Source organism: Bubalus bubalis, chromosome 16, assembly GCF_019923935.1.
Source record: "Bubalus bubalis isolate 160015118507 breed Murrah chromosome 16, NDDB_SH_1, whole genome shotgun sequence".
NCBI classification, from domain to species: domain Eukaryota; kingdom Metazoa; phylum Chordata; class Mammalia; order Artiodactyla; family Bovidae; genus Bubalus; species Bubalus bubalis.
Genome location: NC_059172.1, coordinates 52,011,915 through 52,033,749, shown reverse-complemented (window position 1 = coordinate 52,033,749; position 21,835 = coordinate 52,011,915). Strand labels below are relative to the sequence as shown.

General features: G+C 48.4%; 1 protein-coding gene across 2 annotated transcripts in view; it reads left to right on the top strand.

Moving 5' to 3' along the window:
• The window catches only part of UBASH3B (ubiquitin associated and SH3 domain containing B), a 153,092-nt gene that overhangs the window by 97,437 nt on the left and 33,820 nt on the right, over positions 1-21,835 (top strand). For both annotated transcript variants that reach the window (XM_006072534.4, XM_045162978.1), the window contains exons 2-3: positions 20,101-20,154; positions 20,890-21,076. In XM_006072534.4, the coding sequence (XP_006072596.1) occupies positions 20,101-20,154; positions 20,890-21,076 (241 nt within the window). The remainder of the gene's footprint in view (positions 1-20,100; positions 20,155-20,889; positions 21,077-21,835) is intronic.

The window sequence follows — 21,835 nt, the reverse complement described above, 5'->3', positions numbered from 1 at the left end:
TCAGGGATGGAACTCGGGGCCACTGCATTGGGAGCACAAAGTCTTAACCACTGGACCACCAGGGAAGTCCCTTGTTGTTTTCATATCCCTCTTAGTACCCAGATGAGGGATGCACCAGTCGGGGCTCAAAATCTTCTTAGAGAATGAACACTAGAGGAAATCAGAGTTTCTTGGAGTAAGTATGCCACATAATTTTAGCTTACCAGCTAAAAGAACTGGCACTACCGTTTTCTTTACCTTATCCAACCTGCCTGTCCATGAATGCAACAAATGCATTCAGTAAAGTGCCAAGTATGTGCCAGACACTTCACTGGGTACTGAGATCAGAAATGAACAAGGCCAAGTCCCTAAGCGTGTGTTTTAATATTTGTTTATCTGGCTGCACTGGGACTTGAGTGTGGCATGCAGGATCTTTAGTTGAGACTTGTGAACTCTTTTTAAGTTGTGGCATGTGGGACCTAGTTCCCTGACCAGGGATTGAACCTGGGACCCTTGCATTGGGAGCATGGAGTCTTTGCCCCTGGACCACCAGGGAAGTCCTTCCAAGTCCCTGCCCTCGGGGAGCTTGCATCCTAGTGCGTCGCTGCCCACCTGAAGGTTCTGTCGTGGTGACCAAGTTCAGGTCTGCACAGCCAGCTTGGAAGCCACCAGCGCCTTAAATGGGACTAGCATGATGAGGAAATGAATTTTTTAAAATACCGAATAGTTCTGTTTTGCATGTGGCTAGCATATCGGCCAACACGGTTCCCATGGAATGGTTTTATGGACAGTAGTGAGGGGAATTCCACACTGACACTCAATTGCTAAGAAAGACAGAAAGACAGACTAGAGGGCGAAATGTCTTTTCTTCAGACTAACGGAGGCTGCCTTTCTAGTATGTGACTGCCACTCCAGAAGCAGAGATGGGCCTTTTCGCTTCCCTGGTAGCTCAGATGGTAAAGAATCTGCCTGCAGTGCAGGAGACATGGGCTCAATCCCTGGGTCGGGAAAATCCCCCGGAGAAGGAAATGGCAACCCACTCCAGTATTCTTGCCTGGAAAATCCCATGGACAGAGGAGCCTGGTGGGCTGCAGTCCATGGGGTTGCAAAGAGTCCGGCACGACTGAGTGACTAACACTTGTGTGACTTGTGACTTCTCCTCAAGGAAACTGTCTTCCTGAGATGTTAAAAAGGGCATCTCATTTTCCTGAAGCATCATTCTCTTGAGGTCTTAACTACTGAATCTGTGTTCAGTATCTGGGAGATACTGCATCTGGGAGAGCAGCCAAAGGGGGCGGACAAAGCACGAATGGCCGAGAGCCAGAGTCCTTTCCCTCTGGGGTGAAGCACAGCAAGGCTTGAGGCTGCCGCCCGTAGAGAGGGCTGCAGTTTGAAGTGGCTGCTTTCCGTTGCTTTGGGTATTTGTTAGCGTGACTCCTGCTTTGGTATCTGGTGTCATGTCCAACTGAAGATTCCCCATGACCCCTCCATTCCTCCTCTGCAGACCACTTTTCACGATCAGCCTACACCTGGCACTTCTTTTTACCCATCGTTGTCATCTAAGGGTAAAGAAACAACTGCCTCCCACCAGTGAATGGAAGGGAAGAGCACCCACAGGACATATAACTCACAGGCTGTGGGAACTGCAAGGGGACTGTGAGATCTATCTAAACCTTTCCATTTTCCACGATCCAGGAGGGCTAGGGCCTTGCCCAGGGTCACGTAGTGATGGAGCCAGGTCCAGAACTGGCTGTCCACCAGGTCTTTCTTCTGGGGAAACTCAGTGGACAGAGGGACAGAAAGAAGACCAGTGGTTGGAGTAGTGGGATGGGTACACAATGAGGATATGGAAGTCCTGGGTTCTTTCTATTTGGCTGCACTGGGTCTTCACTGAGGCATGCAGGGGCTTCTCTACTGCAGTGCAAGGGCTTAGGTACCCAACCCGGGATTGAACCTGCATCCCCTGCATTGGAAGGCAAATTCTTAACCAGTGGACCTCCAGGAAAGTCCCGGTCCTGGCTTCTAAGTTGACTTAGCCCAGCTCACCATGTCATTAGGGAACTCATTTTTCTTCTCTAAGCCTCAGTTCCTTGCCCTATGAAATGGAGAAGTTAGACTCTGCCTTCACAGTCCAGTGGTGAATAAGAGTTTCAGTGAAGCCCCAGAGCTCTGAGCATATTTAATGGTTAATACCCCATCATCTCACACTGCAGAACACTCTGAATGCACTTTAATACTCAAGCATAAGGAGCGTGCAGTCCTTGCCCCTCTCAGCTTCTTGGTTTCCCACCTCTTCCATAAAAAGACTGAGATAGCAGTTGACTTTTTGATTTGTTGCCTTCTGTGTAAAGGGCCTGAACACTTTATACTTTTCTTTTCTTTTTTTTTTTTAAGAAAAGTGAGGGTCAAGTTGTTGGTTCTTGAGAGGTAGCTGGGGTTAGAAAGTGTGGCCCTTCAAGAGTGATGTCTCAAGGAGTTTTGCCCAGCCAGCTTCAGAAAAGCTTCCAGTGTGAATGAGAATGGCTCCAGGAGCCAGGCTTGCTCCCCGCTCCCAAAGGATAATGCCTTCAACTCTTATCTCTCCCTCCCACCCCAAGAGGGAGGCTTATCAGCTCAGGGGGAACCCAGCAGGAGGAAGGAAGTGACTCATTTAGGATCCTCTTCTGAGCTGAGGACTTAGCTTTTGTCAGCTGATGCTCAGGGTCCTACCATTCTAAGACTGGATTTATATGTAGAAAAATAGAACAGCGCAGAAAGCAGTTTTGTAAATCTTGTGCCTAAAGACAAACCCGGTCCAAATATAGGTAATTAATTATAATCTACTTTGGTTTCCTTACTCACTGGTTAATTTGATTGTCGTGTTTCCTGGGGTTCAGAGCTAATTTCAGAAATTGTTTGTATTCAAACACTGCGGCGCCCCGGGCCCTGTTACCCTGGTGGTGCTGAACACAGGACACAGGTGTTGCTGGGCAATTCAGGGGCTGGTTAAGGAAGAGGGTCAGTTAATTATGCCGGAAGGAATCAAGCCCCACCTTTCAGCGTAAGACGAGCTTGTGGTGGCCTGAGAGGAATCAGGGCCCACTGCGGTCAGGGTTGACAGTGGAAGGTGGCAGTAAAAATAAACCGTGTGAAAAATTCTTAAGCGCTTTTGGCCTTGACAGTCACACAGAGCCACCTAGAGCTGAGTCAGGTCCTCTTGGTGCCTCGGAAATGTAGCACTGTGTCTTGCTCACCGGACCCAGGGACTGGGCTGGATTCTTAAGCTCCCATGTTCATATACCTGAGTAGTAACCCTGCCTCCCTCTCTAAGCCTCAGTTTCCTCAAAGACCTGCCCTGAGGATTCAGTGCCGTGGCTTCCTTGACACTTCCTCCTTCCCCTGCATCCTCCCGAAGCAGCCATGCATCCCCAGGGTCTAGTTCCCGCATCCCAGGGAAGGGGAGCAGGTGGGCTCTCTGCTGACTCCGCTCCCTTCGCAGGAAGGCTGTAGTGCCCAGGTGTGGAGGGCCGTAGTAGCGCGGGGGTGCAGGGGGAGCAGTGGAGGGAGGCGATCAAAGAAGGAAGCTGGACCGGGGGAGGGAGGGCTGCGCTGCCTAGACTGCACTGGGGGACCCGAGGCAAACCGAAGGGGCGCCTCTCGGCGCTGCTCCCTGTGAAGTGGGTTCCAAGGCCCCCTCAGCACACTAGCAGCTGCCCAGGGGCTCAAGAACTGGTGTCAGATCAGAAGGAACCCAAGCAGCAGGATCTAAGCAGAAGAGGCGGCGCCGCCCAGCAGTGTGCCAGGGGCACAGTCTGAGCCTGAACTGTGCCTTTTGTCTGCTCCGCAGGTCTTAGTTCCTCACCTGTAACACAGGAGGATTGAGCTCGAAAGCCTGAAATTCTTGTGTTGTATGTTAGTTGCTCAGTTGTGTCCGACTCTTTGTGACCCCATGGACTATAGTCCACTATAGTCCTCTGCCCATGGGATTCTCCAGGCAAGAATACTGGAGTGCCTTGCTATTTCCTCCTCCAGGGGATCTTCCCGACCCAGGGATCAAACCCAGGTCTCCTGCATTACAGGCAGATTCTTTATCACATGAGCATCCTAAATATCATATCTTAGTACACACACTGTTAGCAGAATCTCAAATCATGAATGGACAGACAGACACACACACATGCTCAGGAGTACCCAACACAGTCCTGGATATTAGTAGACATCTGATAAGTCTAGATATTCTGAGCTATGAGATACTAGACAAGTGGGCTGTGTTTCTCTACACAAAAAAATAAAATGAATTGTTGCCCTCTGGTCCATGTTTTGGAGAAGGCAGTAGCAACCCACTCCAGTGTTCTTGCCTGGAGAATCCTAGGGACGGGGGAGCCTGGTGGGCTGCCGTCTATGGGGTCACACAGAGTCGGACACGACTGACGCGACTTAGCAGCAGCAGGGCCCTATTTCCTTCCCTTAACAGACATTGAGGGAGGAGGGCTTTGGAGGTGGAAGGACTCAAAGCTCTCAGAAGCCTCATGGGAAAACAACACCTTATTTATTTAAAAACAAACCAACCAGCCCCTCCTTTGAGTGAAGCTTCCTCAGGGTCCCCAGGGTGGCAGCAGGCTTTCTTCCTGTCCAAGGGGACCTCTCCTGGTTTCCTGAGCTCTGGGGGCAGAGGAGCAGTGGTCCAGGGGGTGGGAGTTGAGACTGCTGTTACTTCCAACGTGTTTGGTAAAGGCCCACTTATGTACAGAAAGTGCCCCTTGAAAGGGGAAGCAGTAAGTCATTTCAGGAAATTGGCTTGATCACTCAGCAGCCTCTCAGCGTTGGAGCAGGCAGGGTAGAATTTTCTGGGATTTCAGCTGCAGTGTCAACCTCTCAGGCTTCAGCCAAGAGCCGTTCAGTCCAGAAGAATCCCAAAGCGGCCTTAAAGTTTAGAGCTGGGGAAAGTGGGGGAGGGCGGTGGGTGTGGGGAGGGAACCAGTGGCCACAGAACATAGACCTTGAACTTGTCACTTCTTGCCATTTCATACAGTGGCAGCAGAGCCCTGCAATCAGCCTTGGTTCCCCAGGGACTGAGCTCAGGGAGGTTAGGTCATTTACCTGGAGCGCCACATCTTGAGCAGCTGCAGATCCCTCCCCGCTCGGACTCCAAGTCTGTGTCTTGGCCACTCCATTCTGCTCCTCTATTAAGTACCAACTTGTGGCCCTTGGCCTGGTAACAGCCTCAGTCAGATATGAATGATGGCAGGAATGAAATGGGATGTATGTGTGATGAAAGAATGAGATCGGCCAGTTTCAGTTGGTCATGGAATTGAGGTGTCCCATCTCCTGAGTTAAATACAGAGGTGCCTCCTTGAATGCTGAGGTTGGTCTCACCAGCCTCTACAGGCCAGAGCTCAGTTGATGTTACTTTCCTGCCTGTTTTCCCTGGACATCCATTTCTTTTCTATCACGCCACACTAGAAACTTTGTGACTTAACACACACACTTTTTAAAATCTCCCAGTTCCTATGGCCTAGGAGTCCAGGCCTAACTGGGCTCTTTGCTCAGAGTCTGGTTGCAATTAAGTTGCTGACCAGGCTGTGTTGTTATCTGGCAGCTCAACTAGGACCCACCTCCAGCCTCATTCAGGTTGCTGGCAGAATTCATTTCCTTTTGGTCGTAGGACTGAGCGCCTCAGCTTTTTGCTGGATATTGGCTAAAAGCCACTTTCTGGTCTTAGCGGCCACCCGCACTTCCCTGCCACATGGCTCTCCCCATAGCAGTTTACAACATGCTGCTACTTCAAGGCCAGAAAGGCAGTGAGTCATTCAGAGTCTTACATGTGGATCACAGTGGGCCACAGCAGTGACATCTATCACCTGTACCGTATTCTACTGGATGCAAGCAATAGAATTGGACAGACCCGTATGTTAGGTCTCACCTACACTCTGTGGGAGAGGATTATTCACTGGAGTGAATGCCAGAAGACAGAGATGACTAAAGCATCACCGTAGATTCTGTCTGCTGCCCTGGATATCTAGACCCTTAACATTTTCATGAAGTTCACTTTTTAAAAAAATTTAACACCTACTCTGTGCCGAATACAATATCATCTATTAGGACTATGGTCTCAGCTTCATGTCGCTCACAGTCTGTTGCACAAGATAGATCGTTTACATGTAATGCAGGAGGTGCTGGGGTACAACCACAACCAGGATGTTCTGGGGGTCCAGGCCAGTCAGGGACAGCTTCCAAAGGAGCCAAAACATGTGGAGTGTTAAAGCATAGGTAGGAAGAAGCCAGGTGGCTGAGGGGAGGGCTGACCTTGAAGGAAGAGGGCCACACAGGAGGCAAGTTTGGAACCTGAGACAGGATCCAGGGAACAGCATGCCTGAGGGTAAGACTGAAGAGCAGACAGGGCTGAGGCCATGGAAGGTGCAGGGTGCACGGTAAGGAGTTTGTACGTGTTCTTGGAGGTGACAGTCTGGAATAATAGGATGGCATGTTTTATATTGAGCCCTGAGTGGCAGCAGATGCCTAAACCAGCCAGCCCCCTTGGCTCTGAATACGTAGCCCTTACTGACGCTTCTTTCTGCCTCTTCCTGTCGTGGGAGCAACTGCACTGGGTGTTGCTCACACGGTGCACTCCACGACGCTCCAGTGCTTTTGCCAGCCTGGATTTTGAGCTCCACAAATAGCCTCTTCTGGTGGCTCAGATGCTAAAGTATCTGCTTGCAATGCGAGAGACCCGGGTTTGATCCCTGGGTCGGGAAGATCCCCTGGAGAAGGAAATGGCAACCCACTCCAGTGCTCTTGCCTGGACAATTCCACCGATGGAGGAGCCTGGTGGGCTACAGTCCATGGGGTCACAAAGAGTCAGACACAACTAAGCGACTTCACTTTCTTTCTTTTCTTTTTTAGTGTGAATTACTCCTTTCTTTTTTTTTTTTTTTTTTTTTTGAGAAAATAAAATTGATTTTATTTGAATTTCTCATTTTCTGCACTTTAACTTTTCAAATTAAACCAACAATGTAACAATACAATAAAGAAAAATTACTAGAAAAACAATCCATCACCGTAATACAACTTCAATGTGTGTTTTTTTTAAGTTGCCTATTCTTTTTTTATTGAAGTACAGTTGATTTACAGTGTTGTGTTAATTACTGCTATACAGCAAAGTGATTCAGTTATACATATATTTGCATTGAATTTTTTACCTTCTTTTCCGTTATGGCTTATCATAGAATATTGGGTATAGTTTTCTGTGCTATACAGTAGGAGCTTGTTGATTATCCCTTCTATATATAAAAGGTTACATCTGCTAACCCCAATCTTCCACTCCATCCGTCCCTCAACCCCTTTCCCTCCCCTTCCACCTTGGCAACCCCAGCTTGTCCTGCACGTGCATGATTCTGTTCCATAGATAAGTTTATTTGTGTCATATGTTCGATTCCACATGTAAATGATACTATGTGAGGTTTGTCTTTCTCTTGACTTCAGTTGGTATGTTCATCTCTAGGTCCATTCATGTTGCAAATGGCATTATTTTATTCTCTTTTTGTAGCCATGTAGTATTCCATTGTGTGTGTATATATATATATATATATATATATATATATATATATATACCAAATCTTCTTTATCCATTCTTCTATTGATAGACATTTAGGCTGCTTCCATGTCTTGGCTATTGTAAATAGTGCTGCAGTGAACGTTGGGTTGCATGTATCTTTTTGAATTATAGTTTAGTCTGGATACATGGCCAGGAGTGGGGTTTCTGGATCATATCTTTAGTTTTCCGAGGAGCCTCCTCCTGTTTTCTACGGTGGTTGCACCAATTTACATTCCCACCAACAGTATAGGCGGGTTCCCTTTCTCTTCACCCTCTGCAGCCACAAATAGCTCTTCAAATAAGTGGGCAGCAGAATGGGATTGGGTCTAGTAGACTTTGGCTCACACACAAGACTCAGTGGTGTGTCTGCCTTACATCCTCCTTCAGAGGTCCTCTCAAGAATCCCATGACAATAACGCATCCTCCTGGTAGAAGACCCTCAACTTAATTCTTCAAATCCAAGGCTTATTTTTGTTTAACCACATGGTAACTGACTTCCATCATTCAGTGGAGGGAGAGAATGGGAGTGGGGCAGGGAAGTAGGGTGCTGACCAGAAGAACATGGGTTTGAAAACAAGACCTGTTTTAATGCCAAAACTGTCACTGACTTATGTGTGCCTTCAGCAACGCTCTGAATTTCCCTGTACCATGGTTTCTTTGTGTATAAGATGGAGGCAGTAATAGCCACTCCATCAAATTGGTTTAAGAATCATTCAAGCTGATACCTGCAAATGCATGGCATATATCAGGTGCCCCATTAATGTTGGCTTCCTCCTCTTTCTGATACCTACTTGTTGAATTGGCCATAGGGCGACTTCCCTTAAGGGCAGTGGCCATGGTTTCTATCATGATATTCGCCGCCCTTAGCACAGTGCCCAGCAACAGAGCTGGATGTGATACGTGCTGGTGATGGAATGTTTAACTGAGTGAATGAACAAACAAACGAACCGTCACAAGTTGTGAGAAGACAGCGCCATCGTGTTTTGTAGCAGGTTTCCATGGAAGATCATCACTGGCCTTCACCTCGCCCTGACCCGGAAGCAGGGTGGCCGCGCTGGGCCTGACGTCTGTCTTCTCCGAGGACGTGTGTACTCCTGAGCTCGTGCTTGAATGCCATACCTCCCTCTTCCTGGCTTCATTCTATTATCCAGTGTCTCTAAGCCTCACTTTTCCCACCTGTTCGGTGAGGGAATTGAATGAGATCATTTCTATTTAAAACGTCGGTTCAGTGCCCGGCTCCTAGTAAACACTCACTCCATCTTGGCTGTGTGAAGAGGTACGCGGCGACGGTGTGAAGCGACGGAGGCTCTGTTTGGTCTGTACTTTTCTCTGACCCCCACACACTGTGCGTCAAAGCCTCTTGTGAAGCTTTGGGCTGAAACCGTTTCAGAGGGACGAAAAGCCATCCGTGTTTAAGTATTTTTAGCTGATGCTAGTGACTTGGAGAGGAAGGGAGGTGGAAATGGGAGGAGGAAACAAAGCAGTCTCTGCAACTGGAGTGACTCCTCCTGTTCATCTGTGTCTCCCAGATCCTTTTTGGTGGCGGTGGAGGTGGGGCAGCTCCCTCCGTATGTGATAATTCTCGCTTGCCAGTCGTTGTGGCCACGATTAACCTCACAGACTCAGTTGCACCTCAGAGCTCATGAAAAAGCCAGTTAAATAAGGTCCTACTATGTAGCACATGGAACTCTGCTCGGTGTCATGTGGCAGCCTGGATGGGAAGGGAGTTTGGGGGAGAATGGATACATGTATATGTATGGCTGAGTTACTCTGCTGTGCACCTGAAACTATCACAACATTGTTAATCAGCTATACTCCAATATAAAAATTAAAAAAAAAAAAAAGGCAAGCTAAAGCCACAGTCATGCTGCTGTGTCAGCTGAATAAGAATTTTGACCTCTCTGTTGTCACCGTCTCATCAGTGAAATGAAAATAACATGGGTGCTCTGTCTACCTCCCAGGACAGTTAGGAGGGTCCAGGAGTGATTTTATAGAAATCTTGAGCAAAGCCTCAGCACTGCCGGCCTGTTTATCGGTGAGCCCTGTCTTTCTCCAGCCCCCACAATTTCTGCCTCCCCAGAGCCAGTCCTTTCTCCTGTGTCTTCCTGCAGGAGCTTCCCTATCCACCTCGGAGCACTTCCGCATTGAGCCGCCAGCCTGGAAGGCGTCTGGGGGCTCTCTGTGGCTCTTTATTAACTGCCACCCTGACCCTCCACTATACCCTCTTTTATGCAGGGAGACAGAGACTCTGCACAACAGACACTCCACCCCCCACCCCATCCCAGGGGTGCCTGATCTCCATGGTTTTCTCCAGAACCCGTAACCTAGAAACAGAATCTTCTGGACTGACAAGAGTCAGAGAGCAATGCCTTAATGTGAAAACTGAACTCAGCAACTTGTTAGAGCACCGACTTGCTTCCCATCCTCCTGTCTCTCTTAGAGGAGGAAAAGTGTCTGAAAGCATGCAAAAACGGTTAAGTCCCAGAGAGGACAGAGGAGATTGTCATCAAAAGATAAATCTTGGCCATTTTTATTGAGAACTTGTTCCAGGCAGGGGACTGGGCCACATGTGACTCTAACATTGGTGATTTCCTTTCACCTGATTCCGGGATCCCTGGGTCCCCAGCTTGCTGTGTGTCTTTGGCCCAAACAGATGTGGCTTCTGATCTTCTCTTTCTCAGGGAATAATAGTAGTTCAGCATGCACAGAGGATTGAATTTTCGATACTCGTGTCCTGTTCCTTTGGGATATGGTTCAGCTCGTATTCCCCCCTCGGCCTGGGGAACACAGGCCCCACAGGGAGGACCAGTAACAGGATCTCGGAGGAGGAAGGGAACCCTGACAAGTCTCTCCCCAGCGCCTGATGACCACAGACACCCAGACTGGGGCTGGCTGTCCCTCCTTCCCTTGGATTCCTTCCTTGAGAGGAAACTCTGTCCCCCCCCTGCTCGGGGCCTCTCAGTGACTCCCAGCCCCCTTTCTGATGGAGGCTGAGCTTTCCTGCCTGCCTCCCAGCAGTCTGGGCTGTGTCCCCCTTAGTGAGAGCTCCCCTGTGGACTTTCTCTGTAACAGCCACATATCACTGGCTGGTTTTCCCTCCGCACCTCTTCCTGTGTTACTGCCTTCTCTGGGAAGATTTCTCTCCTCTCTCCAATCTCATATACTGCTCAAGTTCTTCAAAAATGGTTGTAGGTTGTTTTTAGCAGAGAGGGGATCTGGGTCTTCTGTTGCCCAGTCTTGAAATATTCCTATTAGCATGGAACTCACAGACATTTATTCTGGGCAAATAGCAAAGATTGTTAGATAATATGCATAGGCGTCTGTGCAGATGTTATTTTTAAGCTCCGAATATATGCCAGACGCTGTGCCGAGCTCTTCAAATGGTCTGATATTGATATTAATCATCGTTATATCTCATGGTAGGTATCGTTAGCACCATTGAAAAGACTGGGAAAATGAAACTTCTGATAATTAACTCATCCACAGTCCCACAATTAGTAAGAGGTGGGCTCCTGAGAATGTGCCCCTTTTTACACGGCAGACACTCCCTTGTTGCCTCCCTGCAAAAAAGCATCGATCTCAGGGGGAGGAAAAGTCTTTGTCTAGATCCCAGGGAGACTTAGAGGCAAAGAGAAGTGTATTTTCTTATGTCACCACCCATGGTCTAATGGCTGGTTTCCCAATTACAAACGGCTGCCTCCCTACAGCAGAGGCCAGAGCCCCTGCCCCTTCTTAGCAATAACAAAATAAGGCCTCTCCACGCGGGCTGCTGGGCCCCACCACATAAAACATCAGGGGACCCAAGCTGCATTTCCCCTGCTAACCGCCCCCTAAGGAGAGGTGCCTAATAGACTCTTTATGGGCTGGGAAGTAGAGCCTTGTTGCTGGAGAGACAGAAGGGCATCACCACAGGTTGAAGTTCTTCCACTGGAAAGCCTTCTTAAAGCCCCCAAAGCTCAGCAGTTTTTTTCTCCTTCTCTGATTAGCCTTCTATAAAAGCCCACAGGTTTTTCCTCCCATTGGTCGGCCTCTTGGTGGTAGCATCCCTGGCCCCCCGGCAGGCGTGCTGGCCCATTGATTGTTAGATGCACGGCTCTCAGGCCATTAGGCCCTGGCCAACTGAAAGGGTTCACCACCAGGAGACTGATCATGAAATTGGGTCTTTATGATCAATATATCTTTCTCCATTAGGTTCATTTCCTCTGAAGGAAATGGGTCGGCCCATTAGGGTTTATGTGTATTGACAGGCCTCTCACTGCCCTCCTTCAGCTTCACAGGGAGGGGGCCAGAGATGCGCTTGTTAGACTGAACTGCCTGGGTCTTTGCAAGCCTATCTTACTGACTGTGATGACAAAAAGTAGCCGGAATCCCTTGTGTGACAGAATCCATGATTTTGTTGTATAGGAAAGAGTGACCAAGTCTCCTAGGTACAGAAAATGTGGCCTGAGTTTAGGCACAGCTGGAAGAACTTTGTAAACACAAAGATTATTGAGCAAAAAAAGAAACTGTTGTCCCCTTTTCTTAAGGTCTGTAAGGACAGACAGGAAAGATCCCTTGAAGGAAGTACAACCTTGTCTGGTTAAGGAGGAATGGACAGGATGGTCCTAAGATGCTTTGCAGCTATAGAATCACTGTGTATCATCACTTTTTGTTGCTTCTGTGGACCTCAAAACAGTTTCTAAAGGCCCCATCTCTCTTCCTCAGCCTCCCTGTGTGTGTGTTTTCATCATCTCCCCTTTGGAGATGAAAAAACTAAAGCTCCCGGGTAGCTGAAAACCAGCACCCATGTTCTAGATCCTGCAGGGACCCACTAGGGCAACAGTACTTGGCCAGTCCTTGATTTTTATTTGACTACTTACTAAAATGCCACCTCTTCCCCCTTCTTGGCGTCTGTGACTCTTAGCTGCTCCACTAAGCTAAATATGATCCCTCATATTTGTTTGACTTTTGATCAAATAAAAGTGGGTTTGCGTCTATATGGATCTTATTGGCCACTGGTAGCCGTGAGGGTGGTCTTCCCAAGTGGTGCTAGTGGTAAAGAACCTGCCACCGATGCAGGAGACATAAGAGACGTGGGTTTGATCCCTGGGTTGGGAAGATCCCCTGGAGGAGGGCATGGAAGCCCATTCCAGTATTCTTGCCTGGAGAATCCATGGACAGAGGAGTCTGGCCGGCTAAGTCCATAGGGTCACACAGAGTCGGACACAACTGAAGTGACTTAGCACAGCACAGCCAAGAGGGTAACCATATCAGAAACCAAAGTCTCGATTAATAGGCAGTAATGGGTGAGGAGGCTACAGGATGTAAATTTAGGGGGTTACTTTGGTTGCTCTCAAATCCTCTCCATCACTGGCCATAGAGTAGCCTGGACCCTTGTCTGCTCTGTATTTTGTGTTCCTCCACCCCATCCTCATACCCTGCTGGTCCTGATGGGGGGCACTGCTCATGGGGGATATTTTCTCTTGCCAAGAAGTCCCATTCCAACCTGGAAGGCATCCCAGATCTGCAGGAACACACCCAGTGAGGCTTAGGGTCCGCTTTTTCCTCAGTTTCCAGAGAGGATGGAGTTTGGAGGCTGCTTGCTGGGATTCTAAGTCTTGTGCTTCGACTCCTCAGTATATTGCTTTGATTCATGCAGGCTTTGGTCCCTGTCTCCTTGTGGTTGGGACAGCCACAGAGATGACTGGACAGCTGACCTGTCAGGGAAGAGCCACCCAGGTCCAGAGAGGCTCCTCACAGTACCGACTTCACCATTTGTCACAAGGCTTAATATCTGAGCACCTGGCACATAGAAGGCCTTCCGCCATTGACATCCTTGTCCGTATTTTTCTCCTATGAGAAACAGAGATGCAGAATTACCCGCTTGCCCTTTGTTCTCAGGATAGCCGTCAGCTTCAGGCAGGCTCAAGCTGCCGCAAATCATCCATGAAGGGGCTGGCACTGAGCGGGTGACTCTTCATGGAGCACAATAAAAGTCTCTGTATCTCTATCTAAAACCACATTACAAGACAACGTCTGTTTTTCAAATACAGACACCCTTTTAAAATTCCTCAGTTTGGCTTAGTGGCACCAGTGGCTTCTTTATATGACTAGACTCTCCAACCAAGAAAAACAGAAGTTGGGTTCCAAGTTTGCTCCAGTCTGGTGCAGATCCAGGGAAAAGAATGAGATACCTGATTAATTAGGTCATCTTTTAATTGAACTCACAGTATTAGATGTGGAAAATTTAACAACTGGTATCTTAGAAGTAGAGAGCATTTTTTAAAAATCCTATATTCACTGTAAATGTTTCTAAGTTGAGATTGTCTTAGCTACACAAGAGAAAGATATAATTCAACTTTGGTTGCCCAGGGAGCCTTATCCACTTGGAGGATTATACACTTGACCTCTTGTCCCTTTTCTTCACAAATGAGTAGGTCACAGGGAACCACTGCACAGAGCTTATGGGATGCTGAGACCATGAGCACACACCTACCAGCAAACCAAAGCCAAGGGCTGCACAACCTCAAGTAACTGGAAAGCTCAGCAAATTCATTTTCTACTCGATTGAATCAAAGTCTTACTATTTCGAGGGAATGTTATTGCTATTTCCATTGTGTGTGTGCTGCCTGTTGTTTTTCACTGCAGGTGTCAGATATTTGAGAGTTATCAAGTGCAATAAAGTAAAAGATTAACTCTCCTCTGAGTGAGAGATGAGTCAACCTGAAGAACCTGGGGCTGATAACCTATCTGCCTGAGCCGAGGATGGCATGAGTATTTACTGACCTCAGTACTGAACAAGTTGGGAGCTGAAGGTATTCCTTAGGACATAGGAATTCGGTTGGTAGCCAAAAAGAAGTGTCTGGCTTTCAAACAGAGAGACAAGGAATCATAGTCAAGCTAACAGAGAAAGCTTTGGGGACATGGCACGCTGTACCTAGACCTGCTGTCTGTTAATGGTATTTGGTCTAGCTGTAGTTAGCCGAGACCCCCAGGTTCTCCAGGGGACAATAACAACTCATCACTCACCACCCCAGGCCAAACTTGTTCTACCCTGCATTCTCACTTAGGGGTGTCTCCACCATCCGTATAAGCCTGTAAGCTACGATTGCTAATCCATCTCCAAGCTTCACTCAGTCAACAATCCAAACATCTTTCTTAATATCCCCGTCCTCATTACAGTTCAGTCTCTCAATGTCCCTCTTCTGATCGATTGTCAAGGCCTTTTAAATCATCTCCAACACTTGATTTAGTCTCCCTTAAATCTGTCTCTCATACGCATAGCTGATCATGCCTTCATTGTTCCCCACTGCATAAAGCCATGAGGTCAAAGCTCAAAAATGGCACGAAGACTTTTGTGAGCTGTCGCCTCCAACCTTCCCAGCTCCATCCTCATCTTCTTCAAGTATTACCATTTTTGGTCTAGTGTCACCAAACTCCAGCTTCCCTACCCATACAGTGCTGCCTCTCATCTTGACATGGTCTTCGCTTCAGAAACCCTTCTCTCCTTGTGAATTTCTGTAGCCAGCTCTGACTCTCAGTTTAAGATTCAAATCAAGCATTGTTTCTTCTTGGACAGATTGCAGCTTTTTCAGTTCATAGCATCCTAGAGTGTCTGAGTAATTTTTACATAGAGCCTGTAGACCAACAGAAATACCTAATGGTTTTGTGTATTTAGTAGCTAAACCCAAACAACTCAGTTAATTGTGCCTAACAACTTAAAGGCCATATTAAAAAATAATACACAAAATTGAAAGAAAATTATTTTAATTTCATTCTTAAAGAACCGGAACTAGTTACTAATGGGGTATGCATATCTGTTGGGCGCTGCACAATGGCTCAAACCTTAGGAACAGGTTGGACATTGCCACACTTATTTCCTGTTCCCCATTGGGCCACACTGGGTTCCTGCTTTTTACTACAGCAGTTGCCAAAACTCCAGCTTCACAAAGATAAGACACCAGGGGAAATACAAGAAAGTCATCTGTTAAAACTGTAACTTTGGAATTGACATGTGTACACTGCTATATTTAAAACAGATAACCAGCAAGGACCTACTATATAGCACAGGGTATCTGCTCAATGTTATATAGCAATCTAAATGGGAAAAAGAGTTTGAAAAAGAATAGATGCATGTATACTTATAAATGAATCACTTTGCTGAATCACTTCTCAAACTAAAACATAAGCTTGTACTCCAGTGTCAGATGAAAAGTTAAAAGAATGAAACTGGGACTACGTTGAGCTCGTAGCTTACGGGGGTTACTCAACAGAGAATGAGGGTGACTTTGTTGCATTCAAGCTAACAGTTTCCTGTGGCATCTCAGTTGGCTGTGGTGTGCTGACCTAGAGTAGCTTGCTGGACAGTTTGAGAACCTCAGCCCCGCTACCTGAGTCGGCAGCCCCCTATCCTGAGCTACCCCAGTACTAGCACACCTGGCGCTTCTTTTATCACGGCCATTAACATGTCGCTGTGTAAGCCACTTGTGTGTCTTGACGCTATGAACTCTTTGAGGACGAGGATCGTCCTTCCTCCTCCTTTGCTTGCTGATGAGAACGCAGTGCCTGGCACACAATGGGTGCTCGGCTGGGAGGACCTGATCTACTGGGAGCGTCAGAGACACCGGTGGAGCTCAGAGCACCAGAGCGGCTGCAGGGGAAGTCAGCCTGGGTGACAACTAAGCAGGAAGTTCCAGTCGGGCTCAGAACCTGTATTCCGGAGAGAGGGGCTGAGGATCCTGCTGGGCCCAGACATGGGACCAGCCGAGTCCACTCATCAGGCCTCAATTCGGCCATGGGCCCCAGAGACCATGGTTTCTGAGAGGGCTCCAACCAAACTTCAGATCAGAAAACGACACCCATTAAACTCTTGGTTTTATTCTTGGTTTACATTTGGTTTCCTGGTTAGAGTTCCTTGGGAGGAGAAGGAGATCAAGAGAATGGAGGGCAGGTGGGTGTGGGGAAGGAAGGAAGGATGCTGCTCTGCCTGCCACAGCCGTGACCGTGGTGTCTGGATAGAGCCGTGGTTCTGGGCCCAGATCTGCCGTGGACCCGAAACTCAGCAGAGCTGCGGGCACACAGGGGTCCTGGCCATCCCGGCTGCCTGAAGCACAGCCGTCTGTGGTGCTGCTGGGTCGTCCCCATCTGGCTGATTTCCTCACAGCTGCTTGCCTGATTTTTCTGATGTGCTATTGCTTATATCTGCTTTGTGCTTTTCTTTCCCATCATCAGCACGCATTAGAGTTTGCATCATTTTTCCCCCCACACTCTGCTAAGAATGAACCCTAGACATAACTGGGAAGGTTAGAACTAAGGTCCAAAGTCAAATTTGTGTTCTTATGTAATATAATAGCAAAACCTCAGTGGTTCACATGTCTCTCGGATGCTAAACCACGAAAGTCCCATCTAAATAACGAGCGGCTGTCATCCGGTGCAGTTCTTGGAGTTTAAAGGGGTATTTCCCCCTTTATCTGCCCAGTGCGCTCTGCCAGCTTCTGAGTCCCTCTGAGGGGGTAGCAGCTGTTCAAGCTCAGCCTGGTGTTTGGGGTCCACCCCCCATGCCCCACTGTTCTTGGCACCAGGCCCACCAATGGACCATGGAGGTGGGAGCTCTATGGCAACAGGCTTTCTTCAGCGGGCTGGAGTGGGGAGACATTCTGCCACTGCCCGTGTTCAGTCTGTTCTGTGGGTAGAGTTCTGGGAACAAACAGCCCAAAGCACTGTCAGCCTGGCAGTGGGTGATGGAGCAGCAGAGCTCAGGACCCTGGGGAAGCCATGCTTTTCCTCCTCCATGGCCTCCTGCCTAGACAATCACACACCTGGGTCAGATCGGTAACTACTTCCTAGAAACTCCCCAAACAAAACAAAACCAAAAAGCCACTTTAAAGCATGTTGTGTTTGTGTATGTGTGTGTTTAGTTGCTCAGTTGTATACAACTCTTTGTAACCCCATGGACTGTAGCCTGCCAGTCTCCTCTGCCATGGGAATTCTCCAGGCAAGAATACTGGAGTGGGTTGCCATTCCCTTCTCCAGGGGACTTTCCCAACCCAGGGATTAGAAGCCCTCAAAGCATGTTACTGCCAAGAAAGTTTTCCTGGTGTCTAACTTGAGTCCCTTCTGATATGGCCAAAAGGCATTTTACTTTAGCTGACCCTCACCAGAGAAGGTACATCAGATATGATAACCTTGAATAAAATTGAAGACCTCTCAGCCTTCTCCAGAAAGAAGAATTTGGGTTTCTTTAGCCTTTCACCACAGCCTTAATACCCAGACCTTTTGTTTTCTTTCTCTGTTGTATCTGAATCCTCCCCAAAACTTGGCTTTTGAATTGCAGGGACCACAACTTAATGAGAGCTTTCATTTCCAGAGGATATTCCTAGTGCTTAAGGAAAAAAAACTTCAGATAGGATATATTTCATTGGAGGAAGAACCTAGAAAAAAATGGATCCTTGATATAAATAGCACATCGTACGAGTAAGCTTTCCTTTTCCCAATTGTTTTTGAAATGATGGGCTTTTTTTTGGTGAGCTTAATCTCTGGGAGATTCTAACCCCTAAAAGACCGTGTGGCCTCTGTCTAGGAAGTGGTAAAGGAAAAAAGGCTGGCATCTTGGCAAAAATTAAGCGCCTTATCCAGGTGTGGGGAAGTGGGGGTCTCCTACATTTCCAGCATTTTTCTGCACCAGCCTCTGTTCCAAGGGGTTCCAAGGAGTCTGTCTTGCTTCTCCATAATTTCATCATACTGTAAGGAGGCTTGTCTTCTAGAATGTTGTTCTACTTAGCTGTGCAGATTTTTTATTCTGATCATTTGGTATCTGTGTTTAGATTTTTGTGGGGGGAAAGGCATTTCTCTTTGGACCATGGAACAGAGCAATCGGGGCTGGCCTTGAATCAGGCTGGAGTCTGCCCTTCACCCAGTGCTCACTGATTGAATCTGGCTGTCCTGATTACATGACTCGACTTCCTCCACCTGAATTTCCCCTCGTCAAGCGAAGCAGTTGGGCCCCTAGTTGATGTCTGAGGTCCCTTCCAATCTGACCCCCTGTGATTGTCACGGCATCATCGGTTCTCACTGCTCCATAGAGGGACCAGGAAAAGAAAGGAGGAGTTGGGTTCAGCAGGCAATCGGGAAAAGGATGCTTGGAAAGCGTATCAGTTTAAACTAGAAACTCCTCCCCTCTCTCCTCTCTCCCAAAGACCCCGAATTGGGGTAGTATAACTGGACAGGTATAATTGATTACTAGTCACCTCCAGTGTGTAGGGCACTGTTGAAGGCTTCTTGCTTGTAGAGGAGAGGTACTGGGTGAATTCTGTCTCCATCGTCCTCACACGCAATCCGCCACTCCCTGCCCAGGTCAGGTGTCTCTGGCCATGCACTTAGGGTTCCCTGTGCCCTCCCCTCATTGCACTGACCACCAGTGTGACTCAATAGTTATCTGTGCAAAGACCCCGTGAGGCCAGGGGCCATAGAAGTCTCGATTTTCACTGTATTCCTAGAACCCAGCACAGTGCTGACAAAGTCATTGCCATTCAAGATGTGTATATTAAACAGCCATAAACTTGAATGCATGAACGGATGGACAAATAGCACAACTGGGTACAAACCCAGAACTGTAGCTTTTGGAGACCCATCTGACATTTCAGAAGGGCTCTCCTCAGATGCCTGTGTACATGGCTGTGACCTGATGCCAGAACCATCCTGTGAGACCACCTCACTGCACACAGAACTCTTGAGTGTTTCTCCAGCAGTGGGCATGACAGCTTCCCTTCTCTGGCCAGTCCCCTTTACCATGTGCTGTGGGTACGCTCAGTTGCTCAGTTGTGTTGGACTCTCTGCAACCTTTCGGACTGTATCCCATCAGGCTCCTTTGTCTATGGGATTCTCCCAGCAAGAAGACTGGAGTGGGTTGCCATTTCCTCCTCCAGTGGATCTTCTCGACCAGGAATTGAACCCTCGTCCCCTTGGCAGGCAGATTCTTTACCACTGAGCCACCTGGGAAGCCTTTACCCAGTGCTGTGTGTCCCCAAAAATGTAAAGTCATTGGAGACTCTGGATCCAGTCTTAGAATGCTGGTGGTGACTGGAGGAAGGTGGGAGGAGGCCTTGGATTGAACCAGACCAATTGTCCTTGTGGGCATTTAGCCTCAAGTCTTAACAGCCCCAGAACCACTTTCTAACACACTTTGCCAAAAGGCTGCAAATGAGAAAGTGCTCTGCAGGGGATCTGGGTCAGGAAGAGTGAGTGGGTGAAAGGGAAGGAGGGAAAAGCAAGACATGACAACCTTTAGGGAAGCAAAAATAAAAGTCTAATGTGGAAACGGCTAAAAATAGACGCCATGAGCTGTCAGGCTGCATGCGAATCGAATGCTAATGACATGGAAATTAATCACGGGTTCTAAGGTCCACAGGCTTTGCTGTGACCCCTGGGGGGACACCCTGCTGCAGGTGTCTCCCCCACACCCCTGAAGAGGCTTCACCATGCCTGCTTCACACCCAGCGTTGTCACTGTGGTGGGAAAAGCTGATAGGAGGTTAAAAATACTAACAATAGAAATCTGATTTCTCCTTCCAGACAAAAAGCCTTGGCATCCACGGGAGGAAGAAGTGTTCAGGCAGCATGTGACTGGTTGGTATAAAATAAATAAATTGAGCAAATAGCATGTAATTAATTCCGTGTGTGTGTGGTTGAGCAGGGATGTGCAGCCTGTCTCTAATGGACCCTTCCAATGGGGAGAGGAGGCCACGTGACAAGCCATTTGCCCCCTGAGCCCTGGCCCCAGAGTGTGCTTCCCTCAGAGCTGTTGAAAGAAATTCAGAGCATTTCCAAGACGCTGACTCTGTCATGATATTCACCCCTGCTCCCCACTCAGTCACTTAAAGATATGCTGTAGATACTGGACAAATCAGTTGACAAACATCCACTGACCTTCCAGAAGGATAGGACTAGCCAGGGCTGACCCCACAAAGCGGCCCCCTGAAGCTTCCCTTGTCTTCGGAGGCATGTGGGTTTAAGCATAGACTGAGCTGGAGGGACAGGCAGGCTGGACCGGTGCTGGTGGCCTAGGAAAGGATTTGGAGTTGATCCTCAATGCTTCCTGGAGAGGGTGGCCTTAGGATTTTGGGGGGGAGTTGTGGGATGCAAATGCCATAGGACAGGCAGGGGAAGAGATGTTGGTGCGTCTGAGAGTTGGTTACAAACTGTGCACTTCAGGAGGTAGATTTTTTAAAGTACAAAACCAAAGACCCTCTCGCTCGCAGTGCGTGACGGGTAGAAGCTGCAAAGGATGGATCTTGATTTCAGTTCTCCCTTGGCTTCCATGGTCCTCAAGTGAGGCCGGCTCGGCCCCCGTCTCTCTGGCAGGTTGTTCTCCCACGTCGGCGACCCCTTCCTGGATGACCCCCTGCCCCGGGAGTATGTCCTCTACCTCCGCCCCACCGGGCCCTTAGCGCAGAAGCTCTCCGACTTCTGGCAGCAGTCGAAGCAGATCTGCGGCAAGAACAAGGCGCACAACATCTTCCCCCACATCACCCTCTGCCAATTCTTCATGGTGAGCCACAGCCCCCACCCCCCACCCCAGGGTGCCCACATCCCTTCGGCCCTGAGGGACTGAAGTCAAAGCTGGGAGCCTCACAGGATGTTGGCAGAAACAGTCACAGCTCCAGAGAGGGATGAGCCTTGGGGGAGTCAGTGAGGTCGGCTGCTCACCCCAGTCGTCGTCCTCTCTTTATTTTGAGGATGGGGTGTGCAGCATGCAGGATCTTACCCCATCAGGGATTGAACCTGCACCCCCTGCAACAGAGGTGCAGATTCTTAACCACCGGACCACCAGGAAAGTCCCTTGTCCTCTTTCTAATATCTGCCAAGACCCGGGAGCACACCAGGTCTGGTGTAGCATCGTGGTGACCATGTGCTCCTCAGGACCCAGGGAACAAGCCTGACCTACTGCATGACCCACTGTTCTGGCAGCCGTGAGGGGAATGGGTTCTCTAACCTGGCTTCCCCTTGTCGATCGTCTCCCTCCCCTCTGACAAAGAAAGAGCAGGCGTTAGAAAGCTGGGGGTGAGAAATGTAATCTCTAGACGGGGAAGTGACTTTCACTTCCTGCACACTGTCTACAGGTTTTGCCACGTTAGAGGTCTTTCTAGAAATGGAAGGAGATACCTTTCTCCTGACATTGTTACCTGACCCATAATTCTAGCCTCATGAAGCTTAGGTAGTGACTGAATTAAATCCCTCTCATTCCAGTAAGTGTAAACACATTTCATCTCCTTTGGTTCTCTGCAGAGATGGAGAATAACGGATGTAT